General features: G+C 37.8%; 1 protein-coding gene and 1 long non-coding RNA gene across 10 annotated transcripts in view; one reads left to right on the forward strand and one right to left on the reverse strand.

Moving 5' to 3' along the window:
• LOC141380487 (uncharacterized) overlaps window positions 1–20,989 on the forward strand; it is a 73,126-nt gene that overhangs the window by 5,427 nt on the left and 46,710 nt on the right. For all 6 annotated transcript variants that reach the window (XR_015523562.1, XR_015523563.1, XR_015523561.1 and 3 more), the window contains exon 2: window positions 2,530–2,587. This is a non-coding gene — a long non-coding RNA (uncharacterized LOC141380487). The remainder of the gene's footprint in view (window positions 1–2,529; window positions 2,588–20,989) is intronic.
• phc2a (polyhomeotic homolog 2a (Drosophila)) overlaps window positions 1–20,989 on the reverse strand; it is a 63,304-nt gene that overhangs the window by 4,599 nt on the left and 37,716 nt on the right. For 3 of the 4 annotated variants that reach the window (NM_152958.2, XM_087305025.1, XM_087305024.1), the window contains 5 exon segments: window positions 42–153; window positions 1,671–1,782; window positions 2,884–3,080; window positions 9,395–9,539; window positions 9,658–10,019. In NM_152958.2, coding sequence (NP_694490.2) covers window positions 42–153; window positions 1,671–1,782; window positions 2,884–3,080; window positions 9,395–9,539; window positions 9,658–10,019 — 928 coding nt within the window. 4 annotated transcript variants of the gene reach the window in all.

The following is a 20,989-nucleotide window of genomic DNA, read 5'->3' on the forward strand; positions in this document are numbered from 1 at the left end:
TCATCAAATATATTTTACAAGACACAGAGGGGTTCACATACCTCTTCGCACACACTGTAGAGCAAAACCGCTTGGATCTCTTGAAGTTGAATGCGAAGTCTACATTCCCACAGAATTCACATGTCCGCACTGGCTCGGGTTGATTATTCAGCTCTGTATAAGAAATTACATTATGGCTGCAATCAGTGATCCATCAAATGTTTGGCAACTACACTTTTTTTTTTTCATTTGAACAGATCTTAAAACCCTTGGCAACTTTGTTAATGAGTGCATAACAAAATGGACAGCATTAACTAAACTTTTACCTAAATCAGACTTTTAAGAGGCACTGTTCACACCCAGCATTAAGATGAGATTTCACTATTTGTTAACAGGATCCAAGCTTTAGCTCTTCCACTTTTGATCACTTCCTGAGGTAACTGAAAATGCATTCAACTGGACTGCAAACATGGGTGTCGTTTAAACTAGTTTTAAAACACAGACGTTTTACACCTGGCGTCCACACTGCTTTAGGATCTTCAACCCGTAAAAACAGTCTGTACAGGCAGACTGAAAAGCAATCATTTGAAAACAGAAGAGTGGCAATCCACAATTGCTCTCTGAATTGTCTTATAGACTATTGTGTGTATAGCCAATCCATCAAGCTCTTCTCTTAATACCATTACATACCCAATAAACTGCAATTATAGATCCTGGCAAAGTATGTGAATACCCAGTAAGCGAGAATGGTCACCTGTCATGAGTTTTAAGCTGTATAGTGTTGACGGAGACAACACATTTTTCCTGAAATGCAGTAAAACTACAAGTCTAAATGAGAAGCGTTTTCATTATTATATTTTAAAATTAAGGGTGTGGTATGTAGACCCATATTTTGGGAAAATGCTTTTATTAAAAATAAAAATAAACATTACACATTACACACTAGGCAAATATACTAGCCTTTTGTTATGTTTGTGGCTGTTTTTGTCCCAATTACTTCCATTATAACAAAGCCATGACACCATATAATCACACATTTTTGATTGTTGGTGGTTTTCCCTGTTGGGAAGATGTAAGATTTGTGATTTATTTATTTTTTACTGTTCATCATCTGCACAAAAAAACATAGTTTCTGGCTTTCATATAGAGTACAGTGTGTGATTGTTTAAGAGAGACCTTTGCACACATATGTTTGATAAAACAAAAAATAAGCAGCTCAGCTCTCAGAACATAATAAATATAGTAAGTGTATTTATGCACGCACATTATAATCTGCTGTTTTACTCCATAAAACTCCCATATAAAAGTTTAAAACTTATTTTGCACAGGTTTATCTAGAGGGTTAAGGGTGCCAGCTGGTGATCAACAGTAAAAATTACAAATTTGATCTCATCCCAGCAGGAAAAAAAAAACTAACAATCAAGAATGCATGGCTTTGCAATAAAAAAAATGTGGTCATAATGGAAGTAAATCTGGCAAAAACTTCAAGAACGTTACAAAAGGGTAGTCAATTAGAACAATACACAAGGGTTAAAATGCACTAGTGTAAAGGCAGCCATAATGTAAAGCCTGATGTGAACCAAATGAGTCTACAAAAACTTTAGCTACTCTCCCTCTACTGACGACACGATTAAGTGTTATGAGAAAGTGCTGTAAAATCTCTCAGCTCCACAGCTCTGTAATCTTTGTACCTTGCAGAGACAGATCCTCCATCTCAGAGTCTGCGTTGTGCTTCTGTAGATCCGAATAAGCATGATGCTGCTTCTGTTTTAAATTCTCGATCAGCAAGGACGGACGTTCAACCTGGATGTCGCATAAAAAAAACAGAATTTATTAGACTAGGACATACACAGCTTATGCAAAGTTCACATTTATGGGATAAGTGCTTGCTGTTGAAACTTCAACCAGCCAATTGATATAAATAAATGTGTTATATTGTCCACTAGAGGGAAGTGTGCCTCTTTCAATAGCTATATAAAAACTTTTTGAATCCTCATAACACACTTAGATCCAATATGTCCCGAAGAGATGCACTGAAAAGAATCTAAAAAAAGAAAAGAAAACTTCTCAAATGCCAATAAGACCCTCAGACCCACTTTCAGTTTTTATAACAATTTTTAAGGGATACATCCATTAAATTATTTAAAGTTTTGTAAAATATATCCAGTCCTTTCCCATATTTTTAGGACAGGGTTATATATTTAAATAAATGTAATTTCCATTTACTTCAGTTGGGTCAACACTGGTAATTCTTAAATGATGTTCTCATTAATGTTTCTGTTGTTCATTAGAAATTTCAAATAATGTGATCACTTAAAACATCATTGAGAGGCTGCTGATGAGACAGGTTAACTGAAAAAACAAGAAGTTGTAATTTTTGTAATTAATGACTCTTCTGGAACAGACACAAGGAAAAAATATTTTCATAAAATTACTTTTGAAGGTTATCAGCTGCCTTTTAAAGCCTTACGTTAGTCTCCAAACCATTAATTAATACTGCATGAAAGAGACCAGCATATTATTATAAACCTTTCCTCTTGTGCTTCACAGAAGAAAGTCTGTATGAGATGAAGGCGAGAGAATGACAAAACCAGCTCTAACATTAGAGGTAAGAGAAAATGTTATTATTACTCTGACCAAGTTGAACATAATTGAAAATATCTTAAATGGTTTGTGATTGCAAGGCTAAATGAATTTACTGATAACATGAGCTTTTGCTACTACTTCATTATAAGTACATTTTATAAACAAACTGGTTTTCACTACAGAAATGCAACGTTCTTAATCTATAAAAACACTATAGTTAAAGTTAACAAAGTAATAAAACTTACTCAACTTAACACTTAAACAAGCATGTCACACGTAAACAAGCAGACAGGACGGACTGAAATAAGCAGCACTCACGGGAAAAGGCTCCGCTCCCTCCTGAATCACGAATCCCTCGATGACATGAGTGAGGATCTGGGGCTTCACTACAGCCTGTGGCGGCGGTTTACTCTCGCCATTTTGCGGAGCGCTGCCGGTCACCGTGGGCGCATTATTACCGCTGCCCGAGGTCATGGCTGGAGGTGAACCCACACCTGCCTTAACATTCACTCTGCCTGCAAAACACGAGCACAACAGCATCCATCAGAAACACTGAAAGCAAAACCGACTCCTATCCACGAATCGACTCTTTAGAACAGCTCGCTTCAAAGATCCGGTTCATTTATCTTTGACGTAATTGTGTAATACCTCATTGCGTGCACAGGGACCTTCCAAAAGGTTTTATTTGCTACGTCATTATTTGTTTAATAACATGGAGGTTGCAATAATTTTAAAACGATACACAAATTACAACTTGAACCATTAAAAATCAAGTACTTTGATAAACTGACTTAATATTTTACATTAATGAATACAGTCGCAAAATAAACACGTTCAGTATGCTTTATCTGCCACATTCCTGTTATTACTTACAAAATATATTTACTTAATACTTCAAATTAACCTGAATCTCACAAACTGGATCAAAGCAAATCATAACAACGGTTTTATGAACCGATTCTATTGATTCACCGACTCAGATGAATGATTTATTCACGCTGTTCCTTTACACTCTCCCAGTGTTTTTACAAAATATACGTGAAAGGCTGGTGGCAAAACGCAATAGCATTTACAGCTAAAAATTATATATATATAAACTAATAAATATTTGGTCAAATGCACGTGTTTTATTATTGAACTGACGTTATCCAATGTAAATAAAACATTTACGTCACCTGCAACCATTTGCTTATTTCTAAAGATCCTAGATGAAGCCCGTAGCAAACACTGACTCATTTTAAGCTTGCCATTTGTTGCTACTGTGTCTACTATTAATCCAGGTCAAAGCTATAAGTTTTAGTACCACCCGTTTTAGAAAAAGTGCCAAATTTCAGCTTGTTCTGTACCATTACTTTCATGCTTTCCAGAAACTCACACTCTCACGCAAACAACACTTCATCTAAAAACCCCGTCGCACCCCTCCGTCCCAAAACAAGTAGTGAGCAACTTAGTAACTTAATATCCCGAGCATTTGGCAGGATTTCACACTACAGACAAACGCTCACGCACAGGCGTCCTGGTGATTGTCAACAGCACACGCCTTTGTTCCGCTCACGCACTCTTTACTTACACTTTCAAGCGCCGAAAAGGGGAAACGCTAAAGTGAATTCAGCATTCCAGCGCTTCCGAGTACACTTCCATAATCCACTGGCTGTAAATACAAAGCTGTTCAAAAAACGACCCGATCCAAACTTTCTGCGTTCGTGGGTTTGTTTGTTCTAAGCGATTCCCTCAATGTGAGCTGAGCAGCGGGGCCGCACTCTCTAATCCTCTTTGTATGGGGGAACTGAATAGGAAACATTGCGTAGCTGCGATTGGCCCCACACGCTTGGAATTTCGACCAATAGCAGGCCGCGTTTAGCACACAGCTGATTTGTGATTGGTTAAAACTCAGGAGCGGCTCCAGACTGAGGCGCACGTAGGCAGAGAAAGAGCATCTGCATGGCTATCTTTGGGATAGCACATTACCATACTACTCGTACTAGTTTACCTGAATGGAAAGATGCCATGTGATTTTTTTGTTTTATTTCTGTCGCTTGTTTTAAAATTGTCCACAACGACACATTGATGGGTAAATATTTAGATTTTTTAATTGTTTGTAAGATTTTAATATATTTATTTTATTTCCATATTCTTTACAATACTTAAGTTAATTTATTCATTTTCCTTTAGTTTAGTCCCTTTATTCATCAAAGGTCATGATGGGCCAACTTATCCAGCATATGCTTTACACAGCGGATGCCCTTCCAGCTGCGTCACAGTACTGTAAAACACCCATACACACTCATTTACACACTCATACACTCCAGCCAATTTAGCTTACCCAATTCAACTATAGCCATACCTGCCACCATCCTGTTTTTCCAGGAAGTCTCCCGTATTTCAGACCCATCTCCCATTTTGTAATTTCTCACCCCCTTCCTCTGGTCATCAGGTGTTTGGTACAATCTATAACACCCCCAGTTCGCCGACTATTCCTATGGCAGCCAGTGCCTGGTGCATAGGACAGACCAGGCACCCCATTCAGGTCACTCCACTCTTGATTTTCCCCCAATTTTTGATTTTCACTTTTCTGGACACAGACCCCAGTCTCTCGGATTTTCAGAGACAAAAAGTGACAGGTATGCTTATAGATTTGTATGGACTGTGGGGGAAACCAATGCACCCATAGGATACCCACACCAACATGGGGTAGAACATGCAAACTCCACACAGAAATGCCAACTGGCCCAGCCGGTGGGACTCGAACCAACAACTTTCTTGCTTCGAGGCTACAGCGCTAACCACTGAGCTACCGTGTCACCCAATGCTTTCATGTAATCATCGAGTTGTTTCATGTAAATGTATGGTCCACATGGACTTTAAAGAGAACTAAACATTCGTATGAATGCAAAATGTAGCTTATTGCAGTGTTTTTCGCTGTATAAGCAGACTGCCTCAGCAATATTGTACTAAAACTCACCCTAGTGAGTCTTAGATAAATAAAATATACAGTAAGCAAAATCGACTAACTTCCTAATACAACAGGAAACAATGCAACTTCCCTTTTTATTAGTTCTACCATGCATTAACTTTTCTGAAAGCAGACAAATGTTACGATAAGAGGGTTTTGGGTTTCTCTCGGACAAAAGGAGACTCGGGGTTACACAGGGTGAATGTATAGCGAGTCTATTGGCCATAAGATATACAACACCACTCATGTGCCACACTCAGCAGCTGGGATTCGAAACACAATGCAGTCTAAGTATCCTAAGTTAAACTCTCTCAATGCACTGTCTGGAGCAGTTACATTTGATCATTTGCAAGCTATTCATACCTACTAAATGTGGTTGATTTAAAACAAAGGAGTGTTTAAATCTTCTATGAATCCATATCAAGCTAATTTATCTGAAGTCAGCGTGATACAATTAAAAACATGACATGATTTATGATGCTGGCTCTGAAGCCTCAAGCCATTTCCGTTCATAAAAGAGCAGTTTATCATCATTCATAATTTAACGTCTGAGAGGTTATGCCTCTGACACACCTGCCAGACAGCCTGAGTCAGTCTACCTTTATTCCCACATCCCAACGAGAACAACGACACTTAGCCCCTCGCTCCTAATTATGGCAGAAGCTGTCACAGTCTCGCAAGTGCTTGGACTGGACAATAGACACTGGGGGTGTGACAGATCTACTCTTCCGCTTGAGAGGAGAGCTCATGTTGTTGGCCTTTGTGTTTTTGTGGCTGGCAAACCCACAGATGGTGGTGACGTAGTAGACTTTCTGCGTCTGGCTAGACCAAGATTGCTGCAGGAATCTTTCCTATCAGTCTGTATAGTTTGGATGTGGACTAAGCAGTTCATTAGTTTACTGTTTTGATATACATTCCTCAATGGTATTGTGTTTAATGGTGTAACAGTGTACATAAATCTATTAGATGATAATGTTTGATGCAACATTTTCATTTCAGTTTTAGAGAATATGATGTACATATTAGTGCATGATCGAAAAAGTAACATAATATAATATAAACAGGGGGTCATGGTGGCTCAGTGGTTAGCACCGACGCCTCACAGCAAAAAGGTTGCTGGTTTGAGTGCCGGCTGGGTCAGTTAACATTTCTGTGTGGAGTTTGCATGTTCTCCCTGTGTTCATGTGGGTTTCCTCCAGGTGCTTCGGTTTCCCCCACAGTCCGAAGACTAAAGGTGGATTAAATGAACTAAATCGGCCGTAGTCTATGTGTGTGAATGAGTGTGTATGGATGTTTCCCAGTACTGGATTGCAGCTGGAAGGGCATTTGTTGTGTAAAACATATGCTGGATAAGATGGTGGTTCATTCTGCTGTGGCGACTCCTGATGAATAAAGGGACTAAGCTGAAGGAAATTGAATGAATGGATTAAACATCCATGTATACGTCAACACAGCTTTTAACATCAATAGCGGATTGTTGTGCAGAATGAATTTTACAGTAAATTCGTCGGTCAATATGTAGTAATTATTTTGTCTCACAGTGCAAATATGCTTTTGTAATAAACAAAGTAATATGTAAAACAAAAACAAATCTATTACGAACAAATTCTGATATATTGTGATGTATACACCTATAATGATATGTAAATCTAGAATAACTACATTACTGTTTTGTAAATATATCATCCCTTATGATCCCTGTGCGTGGTCAGAAACGCACTGATGCTGTGCATTTCTGAACTGTTTGAATACTTTCCAAAAGCAGTTGAAACATAGCTGCTTATACACATCAATGCACACAGTATACACAAAACAAAAATCACCACCACACTTTGTTTTAACAGTGCCCTTTGGACATTCTGCTGAAGTTACTATAAGCAGTTTTCCAACTATAGTCAAATTGCAATCATTAGAATATTAGGAGACTGTCTAGTTAATATGTACTTTGGTCTTCAACAGATATTCAAAGTATAAAATGTCAATTTATTCAGTCCATGTTAACCAAATGTCTATCAAAGTAAAGTGTAGGACATTATTAAAACCAAATGTAAGCCCCAGTCGTCTGTGTTGACTTTGTTTGGGCCACTTAGGCTATTAAATTGAGTCTAAGACTCTCCAATCCTCTATAATTCTCATTCCTAGAACTTTTATGATTTTCAACTGATTAAGCTGATTTTACTGTGGCTTTCATGCACTGAATATTTTCCTCCAAGTTGGTGATCACAGAAGGAGCCAGACTGGCTTATACTGTAAAACATGACCAGTGCTCCCCGGGATCAGCGTTGGAAGTAATGCATTACATAATGCATTACGTAATAATATCTTAAGTATATTTTAAGTAATACTTTTCTACTTTTTTAAGTAATGAGTAAGTAACGCATTACTTAAAAAATTAAGTAATGATATTCGATTAACTTTTTAAAAAATGTAATCCAAGTTACTTTTTACTTACAAATAAATTAGCTTTTAAAAAGTAAATTGCTGAATTGATATTAAAGTAGTCATGTTGAATCACGCACACACTAAGCAAACGCGTTCATTATTTTAAACGCATTGAAGAAAAAGAAAAAGTCATTGTCTCTAGGGATGTAACAATTCACAGTGACCTGGTTGAAAATTGATTTAAATGAGGAAAAAGAGGTTTACTTACACTAACAGAACAACGAAAATGATGCAGCACATAAACCGTCACCACAGTGAAAACTACACAAAAAACTATTAAGCCAAACCACATGGACTGGATGATTTGCTGGTCTGCTTGCTCCGACGAGTGCTTTGAAGATCACATGATGCATCAGTGTTTTCATAGCGAAAGTGTGAAGATGTTTTTTAGACTAAAACAGAAAGTTGTTCTGTATTTTGAGATAGTTGTTCAGGTATTAGATTATTTTATCATCTCCTTTTCAAATTAGTCTATGCATATTTTAATAATTTTCTTATTATTATTGAGTATTCAAAAATATTATTATTGAGTATTCAAAAAAAAAGATCACTGATACTTAGACTAATTAATTCTGCAAGTAATATTAATTATTCCCCTTCATAATCATGTTCAACTCCTGTCTCTATCCTACTATAAAATTAGTAATTTTAGAATCAGTGTTTTATGCCAGTGTCGAGTCCCCTGGAGCAGAAGGCATATTGACCACCTCTGTACGCACTGCTCTCTGGTTTAGGAAAGGCTTTCCTCTCCACACCAGCCATCTCAGTCCCCAGTGAAAGAGGTTTTTTCAGCAGTGGACATTGTAAATGTGCAAAGACCTCAGCTTATGCCAGAAAACATAAATAAGCGGATATTTCTTTTTAAAAATGTAAAATCCCAGCACAGTCATATTTTTTTGTTTGTTTATATTATTAAGTCATTTTTGGTTTGTATTATTATTTTTTTATTTGTTTTTACACATTACTTATAACTTTCATTAATCTGTAAATACAGAACATAACATTATCCTTAATTATTATTTTTTTGATATGCTTTGTTAAATATAAACGAAGGTGTAGGTTATACAGTTCATTGTCAATTGGTGAGCTCTTCTATTTAAACAAAAGAAGTAAAAAAAAACCCCAGCAAGTTCTGAAAGAGATCAAGCCTCAGCAAAGGTAAGGAAAAGTAACTCAAAATTAACGTAACACATTGCTTACTGTAAAAAAGTAACTAAGAAATGCAACTAGTAACGTTTCTGGAGAGTAACTCAATATTGTGATGCATTACTTTCAAAAGTAACTTTCTCCAACACTGCCCGGTATTGCCAAATTAACAAATAATTCAGCAGTTTGCATGCTTTACCCACTGTGAACCAACTTAATACACATACTGTATCACAAACTTAATACATAAATCACAGACATGATACAATATAACAAAACAATTAGTACCTTGTGTGTTTTCTTTCACTTGATTTTCTTTGTCTGGTTGGAGTAGTTCAGTCCGAGTGGGCTCTTGTATTGGTATGGATAGCAGCTGTGGTTCGAGAAGAACAGGAGTGTCTTTATCAGGAACATTCTGTGAGGCTACTCCTTGCTGAAATTTATGTCAGAACAGGCCAAGGTCAGAAATGGAGGAAGGAGTTGAAACCAATAGCCTACATACAACACAAATAATAAATAAAATTAAACGACTTGACATTAAATTCACTTACTTGAATTTGAACAGGATGGATCTGGCACTTGACTGCAGTGAGCTGTAGAGGTGGTGCTTTGGTGTTGGTCAGTATGTGCGCCTGTCCATTCTGAGCAAGTGCCTGCTGACTCACTGTGGTTGAGTGGAAGATGGTGGCTTGTTGGCAGGTAACAGGCACTTTGGGCAGCAAAGGGATTGGACACTGCTGAGGCTGTGCTGGCAGGGCAGACTGAATGGCCACAGCTTGCACGGTATGGGGATGAATGGCAGCGGCCTCTAAGAGCTGAGCCTGACCTCTCTGTAAGATCTGAGGCTGCTGCTGAATCACAAACTGCTGCTTGTGCTGCTGCAGGAGCTGATGGGTCTGGATTTGGGTATATGCTGGAACAAAGAACAACAACACACAATGGTTGGTTCTTTTGGTTTGAGAGAAAGAATTTTGAATGTCTTACAGTATTAATAATAAATGTGTAACTGTATAGATTGCAGTGTATATATTACATAAGTAACTCCATAAAAAGGATTTTCATTGTATAGTCAGCATGAAATGAATATTAGAGTAATAATGGAGTAAAATAAATCTCCCAATCAAGAAAAAAACGAAGGACAGAACTAGATGTTGTCATTTGGGAATTAACTGAATGATAGATTGAATATTGACAAGATTTTCAGTTTAAAGTTGTCATGAAACAAGCAGCAATACTCTCTTTTTCCAATGTAAACATGCAAACTCCACGCAGAAATGCCAGCTGACCCAGCCGGGACTAAAAAAAACAGTGCTCTTCTTGCTGTGAGGCCACAGTGCTAACCACTGAGCCACCATATTGCCCCCTAAAATTACTAAATTGGAAAAAAAGAAGATTTGTATTATTAGTAGCCAAGTGTGTGTAAATGATGCAAAATACTTGTCTCATTGTAAGATTTACATCCTGAATTTGATGCCAGTAAAGATTCCCGGAGGGCTTTTCGTTGTTCTTGCAGGTTTGTCGTACTGACTTGAGGTTAATGGGTTCATGTATGCATGGGCTCGTGGAATGTCAACTGTAAGATGCATAAGGCACAGCTCTACTCATCCACTCGTGAAGCACAGTATGACCTGGATGAATCAGATGGCCTGAAGAAACCTTCTGTTAGACATATTCTGACAGCCTGAGCTGTGGAAATTCTACAGAATGCCAACCTAATTTGCGCAGGATTTTAAATGTGCTCTGACTCATTTCTACAATGTTCATACTTTCAGCTCTTCCAGTTTGAAGCCCTGAAGTGTTTAAACACTGTGGCACTTTCAATTTTGCTCTGTTTGTTTTTAATAATGCAGCTCAATACTGGATTCACTTGGTTTATGTTTATAAAAATGGATATAAGATTATGTGTACAGTTAAGATTAAGGACAATTTAAAGTCTTTGACAATCTATGACACCTTTTAGGATATTATCTTTTGTTTATTGTGACTTATATTGTGTTTGTATAAGTAATAGTGCCTAAAATTAATTGTCAGTCGTTCCATTCTTATTTCCTGCATAAAACAATATAGGTTTGTAACAGATTTGCATAATGCAGACCAATAGGGATCATTTCCTGCTCATGATCAACATATTCTGACCTGCTCTTGAATTCTGTAGTTGCTGTTTTCTGCACTGCAAAAGCAAATTAATTTTGCACTGATAACTAAATATTGATATGATATGAAGAGATGATAACTAAATATTGGCACACACCAAGCCAACAGTTGTTTAGCATCGGTGAGCGTCTATCAGGCTAGTTTGTTTTGTGTGTACCGCATGTCGTCTCTAGTCTGGGTCATGTTGGCTGGAGTTGGTCAGATTCAGAGTGTAGAATTGGTGAAAGAGATCGCTCTGATTACTGTTCAGTGATTTCCACTATGGACAGGAGGGACTACTGTGAAATTGGTATGACATCACTGCTTTGTTTATGGTTTGTATGTGTAAGCTAGTTTCAGTTTCCATTTGTAGAATGATAATACAGACTACTGCCACTTGTATGGAAAGGTACATCCTCCCATACAGACGTACTGTAGAATGCCCTTTCTCGCTTCAGCTGGCTGTCATCTGTTCGGTGTGTTCACAAACAGCTTTTTGGTACTGATGGGACCAGATACAGCCAATGTGAGGCAACAACACAGATGGTTTTATAGCCACTAGATCTTCGACATTGCTTTAGTGCGTCCCGGGATGAAGGTTTGAACAGTAAAACCTTCTTTTTACTGTGTTTATGAGCACTGATGAGGGCTCCGGAGCTGAAATTCAGAAATGGTAATTGGCATTTGGTTACTGACATGTGGTATAAGCAGTAGACCAATCTGGTCGTAGTGAGACTTTTAGAAAGGCGGGGTTTACAGAGACCGGATCTTTGAATGAACTGTTTCAGACACAGTGGGAAAAGAGGTTATGCTTTATCGTAGAGCTGGGTGATGAATCGTTTTTATCGATTAATTTCAGTATGAGGTTTACATCGATTTGTTTGAATGAAAATCTGTGTTCATCCTAATATGTGACGCTCTCTTAGTTCTTAGTTCTTTTAGTTCCACCCGCATTTGCCATAGAAAGACACAAACAACAAGGCAGTGTCAGTGAACAGCGAAGAACTTGGAGAAATGTTGTGCCCTCTGAAATAAAATAAAAAAACCAAACACACCCGCCAAAAAAACAGCCATGCATTCACTGCATTTGAAACTGTGTACCACACCATGTATTTCTCAGAGTAAGAAGTAAATTGTAAATTGATTTTCGCCCTGCCCTTTTTCAACGTATACTTTCAGAAAGCGAAAGTGTTTTTTGACCTTGGACAGAAGCTTGTTAGAGACCTCCAAAACAATATTAGGAATGTTTCAAATAGCATAATGGGGCACTTTATTTCACATGCCATGTTTTCCCTCTGAGAAGAAGCATTTTGTCATAAGACAACCGATCAAACATCATGGCTCATATTAATAACAAATTCTTTGAGGATGTGGGAGTGTGTGTTGTATCATCTTGGTGCTGTTCTGTTGTGTCAGATGAACACAATATCAGATAGTATGCCATTTTCACACACTCCCCCGGCAGCCTGCTAAGTTCAAAGCATTCATAGAATAGCAACAACAGATGCAGGCCTTCTTTTGAGCACTGAAGACCACATTCTGGTTCAAGTTCCACCCATGTTAATAAATAATTAACTGCTGCCCTTTCTCAGACTAGTTTAATATGACGAAAAAAGAAATGTCTGGAAGGCTTCCTGGCCTTTGAGGGCTAAGTGCTAAAGGACAGCTTCAATACCAAGTGCTCTTCAAACAGGAAAGAATTCAATTTGTGTCTACAGTGACATATATAGTATCTAGAGCAAAGTATTGTGAGACCTGATAAACAAAGATGCAGTGTACTACAAAAAACACTGAGCTTTAACTGGTAGCTTTTAGCCCATTACATTTTAGATATCACAGGCCACATTTATATTAGTAATATTTTGTAGTTTAATAAAGATGGTACACACGAAAAAAAAACATTTTTATTCCAGCGTACTTTTCCTTCATAACTTCTATTACAGGACTCGACATTGCGACCATTTTAGTTGTGATCGTATATTTGGGAGCATTTGTGCAAGTGCATAAAATTGAAATGCAGCGCTCGGGAATAGATATTTGATGTCAACTTTCTACAGCAAACAAATCCCGCAATGCTTGCCCCACCTTCAAGATCTTTTGATTGGTGCACTGCTAGAACTAAGCACGAATGGACTGATTAATATCAACTGTCAATCATTCAGGCAATGATTTCTGCCTTCAGGTGATCAGGAGCAACAGCAGCAAAAATGTAAAGTTCTGAAGAGGAGAGAATGAAAAGAACACTGATAGATTTTGTTTTAGAAACCAACTAAAGTTAAATATAATGGCAAATTGTATTAGTGATACACTTTTCGAAGAGTGGATAAGACTCCTTAAGCCATTCACTGTAAAGTCTGTGGTAAGGAGTTTGCAGGTAACAGCGTTTGCCATTGAATCTACACATTTTAAGCGCAAGAGATTCTATTTATTCCTTTATTTAATCATCATGATGTTATCAAACACGCAAGTGGCAGCTATATGTAAAATTGAACACCGCATGCACCTTTCATTCATTAAGATTAAACTAATATTGCAGCTCATTAAGCTGACATATGCAAATAATAAGTTATATGTCAATATCAACTGTGCAATATCAGACAGCACCCATGAGAACATTACAGTAATTATAATTAACTCAGTTCATCTCATTCATGTCAAGCAGTGCGTGCGGAGCCAGTGGGCGCATGCCAATTTGTTTTTTGTTTGTTTTGTTTGTTTGTCTAAAATGCAATGAATCTTTTAATATAAAACTTGGAGTAATGATGCACATTATTCCTGGTGGGTGTGACTACATTTTTTCTGGTGCAATTACATTTTTAAGGTTAGGAGAACTAGTGCTGCCAAGCAAAAAGGTTAATTTCGAGCCCTGCATTACATTAAAAAAAGTACCGGGATGCTAAAGCTCAGAGTGTCTTCTTTCAAATGCTACTAAAACTATGCTCATGCTCCAAATGGTTCATTTAAGACAGGGGTGCCCAAACTCGGTTCTGGAGGGCCGGTGCCTTGCATATCTTAGTTCCTACGACAATTAAACACACCTGAACCAGTTAATCAAGCTTTTACTATGTATGCAATGCTTTGAGATATGATGTACTTCAAATTCAAAGTGTGTTTATTAAGAGTGGTAATCAAAAAGTAAACTGATGCATCTCTGCATTTACGCAGTGAACCATACCTGTGCGCCTCACACACAGCGAGTACCGATTGTTAACATGCATGCCCAAAAGTAGGTCTATTGCTGCTCACACGCCGCCGGTATAACATCCTTTTATGCAGTGGTGACGGCACCTAGTGAGTTCTTCCAAGTCGACAAAGGTGTAGTAAAATGATGGTGATATTATTTAGACTAAGCATGCCTCCTGATAGATTTTTTTGTATGAAGTAAAAAGGAGGGATGACGAGTCAGGGAAGTAAGACTTAATAAACTCAATTCTCTGCCATGTGTCAAGTCTTAGACTCTATTGAACAGTCTATAGAATTTCATTAAAATTAAGTTATTAGTCATGCAAAGATTTCATAAATTACCTTAGCATGACTCCAGTTGTGTCTTAATATTGTTTTCCAGTTACATTCAGGATTAATTTCCGTTATTTATTTTGAACAATAACTGTATAATAACAGTAATACTTTTATTTATTTATAATATATATATTTATTTGTGTGTGTGTGTGTGTGTGTGTATTTTTTTATTTATTTATTTTTTATTTTTTGAGGGGGGCGTGCCCCATAGAGTTTTATGCCTAGCAACGCCCCTGAGTTCAAGTATATCATTTTCTTCCTTTGGGCCTAGGGTGAGGGTTTATTAAGAGGAATTTGCCTTGAGATACATTTTGGTGTTCAGTGGGTTAACTATGTCAGGTCTATGTGTTCTTTGTGAACTTTACATAACCTCTTAAAAAAGCTGCAGAAGTGGCCAAGTCACCTATCCGCAATTTTCTAGTAACTTTAAAGACTTTGATTAGCTTGTTCAGATGGCTTTGATTAGGGTAGAAGCTTAGCTCTGCAGGGCAGCGACCCTCTAAGGTCAGATTTGAGGAAACCAGGTCTAGCACATGCCTACTTTTTTTTCTCAGACCAACTATTGATTTCAAACCCAAAGTGGAGGGGGTGAAGTTCCTCTGTTCATGTACAAACATTAATGTTTACCAAAGGAAAAGCTCTCCAAAACATTCTTCATTACACCTCATAAAGGCCCAACACTTCATTTTAACAGTGGCCAGTGTAAGAAAGGTCTGGTCTTATTTAGTGTTCTCTCAGTAGTGGACCAAATATTTTGAGTTTCATGCTCCTGGCTATGTGCTTTTCTAGTCTAATGAATTCCTTATGAAGAAAACTCGGTAAAATGGGACAGCAAGCCATTTAACAACACACCACTTACATTTACCAGTTGGTCTGTCCGTCGACTTTCCCCATCTAATTATAGTACACTCACCAAGATCCAGCATAATAACAGAGCTACTTTTAGGATCTGCTGGAACTGGACGGATATTTGCACAGAGTTGAAATCACTTATCATAATGCTATTTGTAGACTTTTGAAACTCAGTTAAGCAACAAGTGTGTTAAGCAAAATATACTGATGGCGGTGTTGCCAGTTAGTACTGACCCTTCTCACTGATCCAGTGGTTTCTCTGGCTTCGTCTCTTGCAGTTCTGTGCTATTATTGGTGCTTGAACTCTTTGTCAAGCTTTCATGACAGGAAATGGTCTGGACTTTACCACATGCACTGAAACCCACACCCACAAATAACACATTAGCCCACTTGTGGTTTCCATTTGTATCGGATTGGAGTGGTTGACTGAAGGCTTGGCTTGTACTGACTGAGCCTCATTGCTATTAATATGACTGTAACAAATGATGTGTCATGAGATTAATGGAAAAAAAAATGGAAGAACAAGGAGTAAAAAAACATCATATAAGGATGAATAAGGTTTAATTGAACAAAACGCTGTCCGCCCTTAGGGTCGTTCAATCTCACTACACTGCTTTTTCCACTAAACTGCTTTTCTTTTTGGCTAAGTTTTCCCTACTTTTAAAGACAATGCAATTCAATGCAAATTTCAAAATATAGTCAATACAAATGATTATATGCATGTATGTTATGCATTATATATACTACTGTGTGCATATACCTTATATGTACTAAATATTTTTAGAGCTGTGTGAACATTTTTAAGTATTTTGTACAGCAGTAGTTTTTTTTTTTTGTAAATGCCACAATAAACAGCTACCACTACACAGTTGACCACAACACATGTGAATGTTAATAGAAAGATTTGGTGTTTTTGTGCACAAAAAAATCTGAATGAGGTCTTTTAAGACTTTTCTTACAGGGCACTCATGATAAAAATCAACTTTTGTAAGAGCTGTGTGTAGGTTTAGTGTGTCCACCGTCATATTGGAGTCATATCAACACAACAAGTCTCTTTTTTCCAATTTACTGACGTTAAAATATTATCCAAACCCTAAAGATTTTGAGGTCCACCGCAACGTGAAGTAGGAGTACAGTTTTCTCCACCCACCAAATTTATTGACAGGTGCCATGTCTTCATAATAATATGTATACACAAGTCCACAGAACATTGTTTGCAAAGAAACTAGGATTAAAACATATGTCACAATTTTCTGTGATCAGCTGGACTTCAAGAATAAATTTGATGGTTTAAAACATTTTTAAAACAGAGCATGATTGTAATAAAGATAGTAAAATTTCTATGTAATTCTTAACCGCTATAATCACCATGGCCGCATGGTGTTAGTAAAAGGGCATATATATGTGTGTGTGTGTGTGTGTACTACAAATTTTGTGTGACTCATAATTTCAGAAAGACTTGAACAAACTCCACCACTAATACATAAAATAAACTCACTTGGTATTTTTGACTGAGCTGGATTTCAGCTTCATCCGTGTCTGTCTCTATCACTGACTGCTGTTTATCTGACAAAACCATGGCTTAATTTGTGCCGGAACACGCTGGATCTGCATCTGGATCCGGCACCTCTGAAATCAGATCCGGCACCTCATTTTACCGATCCCCCTCCTCAACTGCCCCCCTCCCCTGTCTGCTGTTCACTTTCACTTTCTTCCGCGACTATTCAATCTTCTTCACTTTTGTCCATGACCACTCCACATGTGTGTTGGTCCATGCCAACTTCATGTCTGGCGTATATGTATTTCTTGTGTGTGTTTTATTTATTTCCATTGGCAACTCCTAGAGGTAATTATGTTAAATTGCACACTACAAAGGATCGCACCAACAAAGTATCCTGGCAAGTGGCTCTTTCCAAAGGGTACTGGCAGTCTTTGAGCCATGCAATACCAGCTGTATGGGACGAATCATCTGCATGTCCAGCAGGTATATAAGGTTTCTATACCATGCAGTTGACCAGCCAAACATTAAAGCACAATTTGCAGCGATCATCGGTTTTCCGATCGACTTTTCTGAGCGATCGACTGCACGCACATTACTATAAAGGCGCCACCTTAAGACAAATTTGCATACATTAATCGGAAACATTTTCATTCAATAAATGTGCAAATATAAATATGTGATGCTCAAATGCGATTAGACAGCTGAAATGCCGGTGGCACTGCCTTGATAAGAGCGGAGGGGTGCTGCTATACCGCCCTTTCAAAGTGTTCCTCTAATATATCTATCTCCCACAGACACAGATACTACTCCAAACAGTAAAGTGTCGCCCACAATTGAGGCAACTCTCTCCTCCAAGGGTGTTAGTTCAGCATCCCCTGTTCCCCTGCCTGGTTGGCAAGGGATGTGGAATAGCCTTCCTGATAACGTCCGAGGCTCAGACACACTCTCCCAGTTCAAAACTAGATTAAAGACCTATCTGTTTAGTAAAGCATACACTCAATGCATCACCTAGCGGGTTCCACATTGGCTTCTGCATCTTGCTTATATACACTATGAACAGCAGCTACGCTAATTATTTTATTTATTCTCTATTGTCACCTGGGGATACTTATCCCGAGGTCCTCAGATTATGCGGAGTCACTGATTGGATCCAAGACCAGCGACGTGATGATCCCAAGGATTCCATATCCGGGACCAGGCCATATCCTGAGCTGCTGCTGCGCTGATGGTCGTGGGGAGTGGAGAACATGAGTCTGATTCCAGCGACGCTCCAGGGACAGACGAGTCTTCGCTGAGGCCATCTTCCAGCCTAAACCACGACGAATGAAGTTCTGCACAAGACTTTTGGCCAGCGGAGAAATTAAAATGGTCGTGCCCAACTGAGTCTGGTTCTCTCAAGGTTTTTTTTCTTCACTCCCATCAGGTGAAGTTTTTTTTCCCTCTCCGCTGTCGCCACTGCCTCGCATGGTTCAGGATTGGTAGAGCTACGCATCGATGAATTGGCTCTTCAGTGTTTGAACTTTCAGTAATGATTAAATCACACTGAACTGAGCTAAACTGAACTGAACTGAACTTAAACACTAAAACCTGAACCACACTGTTCCAGTTACTAAACCACACTGTTCCAGTTACTATGACCATTTATGTGAAGCTGATTTGACACAATCTACATTGTAAAAGCGCTATACAAATAAAGCTGAATTGAATTGAATTGAATGTGCGCTCAGTTTCACGTTAATTCGGATGTACAAAGAGAATATGCGGGGGATTCCGCATACTCAGTGTGTCTTACATCTGATTTTTGATTTCTGATTTTTTTGTTTTGTTTTGTTTTTGACGCACATTTACAGCTTTGTCCGTACGCAATGTTTTAGTATTAATTCAAGGCAAGCCTTTGCACAGCTTTCAAATGCCAGCTTTATTTTTTAGCTAACAGTCAGGAATTGTGGCATATTAAAGGCAACAGAGGATACATTCTCAAGGTATTTTAGGACACAGGAAGTGATTTGGACATGCATTGATTTCTCCCTAACATGGATGGCATAGTTTGCAGGAAACATATTCCAGCTTTCGAATGCATATCTAGAATTCCTGTCATGTGAGCAGTTGGACAGATGTACCTAATAAAGTAGGCAGTGAGTGTAAACTATGAGCCACTTTACCAGCATCTCACTTTACTGGCATGTGACCAAAATTGTATCTATGAACCGAAAAGGTTGTGCATCTGTCTCAGTGATAAAGGATACTCTTTCTGAGAGGCCCAGCTTTGGAGGGCTCAAACAAATAGAGGATCCCACCAGCCACAAATACACACAGAGCAGGTGTGGTGTCGTGAAAAACACTGCCGCCCAGTGTACTCCTTAAGACTGCTGCCACAGCAACCTGACACCCACTTTAATGCTCAAGGCCAGATGTCTCTCGCTTTTCTTTTTACTTTCACTCCTCCATTAGTGAGACAATTGAGATGGCAAGCTTTCACTGGATCATCTCCTCACTGCTTCCATGTTTTAAAGGTTAACCCTTCACATGATCCAAACCTTTTATTTTCTGTTGAACACAAAATAATATTTTAATGAAAATTGGAAAATGGTACACTGCAAAAAATGCTTTTCTTAAATAGATATTTAGTCTTGTTTCTAGTATAAATATCTAATGTCTTGTTTTGAGAAATAATATGCCAATATTAAGTGAGTTTTTCCTAAAAACAAGCAAAATAATCTGCCAGTGGGGTAAGCAAATTAATCTTGTTTTTTCTTTTGGCGTAAGATTATTTTGCTTACCCCGTTGGCAATTTATTTTGCTTGTTTTAAGGAAAAACTTAATATTGGCATATTATTTCTCAAAACAAGACAGTATGTTTTGCTTGTCCAGAAGATGCTTCTTAATATAAGAGATTTTAGATTTTTAGACTAGAAACAAGACAAAAAATCTAAGCACGAAAAGCATTTTTGCAGTGTAGCCACTGACTTCCATAGTATTTTATTTTTTCTCCTAGTATAAAAGTGAATGGCTGCCAGTAACTACAATTCTTCAAAATATCTTTTTTTTGTGTTTAGCAGACGGTTTGGAACCGAGGGGTCAGACTAAGTATTTTTTAGTCTGTTACAATAACCACTGTAAGATTATGTTTAATTAGACCTATACAATTTTGTTGTGATATTAACAAGAAACATGTCTGGCTAAACATTGCTTTCTGACCAAACAATGTTCGCTGTCTTTGATGACGTGTGATGTGGAGCTAGCAATCGACTTCCAGAAACTAGAACCTCAAGGAAACGTATTAAAGGCATGAGTTCTGTTGGCAAAGCTCCACAAACCTTTCCCCTATTAAATAATTGCACCCTGGAGCACAAAATATCCTAGTCTCTCTTTTGATTTGCCATGTTTGAAAGTGGTGAAAGTGCTCCTATTGGACAATATGACCTCCATTGTCGAGATGTGGGTAAAAAATAAACATGCTAGCCTTTCTGTCAGGACGTCATGAATCTCCCAGCTGTAATTTATTATGATACAACATGATATAAAGCAACTGCTTATTGTTTCAAGACAGCCATTTTTTTTTTTAAATTACTAGACACCTGCCATCAAATTGTTTCATATTCTTGATGATATTCTGAACCTGCCATTTATATCTTATTATATGTCAAATATATAATACTATTTTTAAGTATCACCATTTTGATAGTTTAGTTTTAATTAAAGGTCCCGTGAAACTAAAAGAAAAGTATTTATTTAGACTATTAGTATATTAATTTTAAGGACATCTATTTTCTAGTGTGCTCACAAAAGTTGTGTTTAGAAGATATAAACATGATACAAACATCCAAAGCTTGCAGTTTATCATTATCGCCGAAATGGATCAACAGTTTATTTTCATG

Source organism: Danio rerio, chromosome 23 (assembly GCF_052040795.2).
Source record: "Danio rerio strain M-AB ecotype USA chromosome 23, GRCz13ab, whole genome shotgun sequence".
NCBI lineage: Eukaryota > Metazoa > Chordata > Actinopteri > Cypriniformes > Danionidae > Danio > Danio rerio.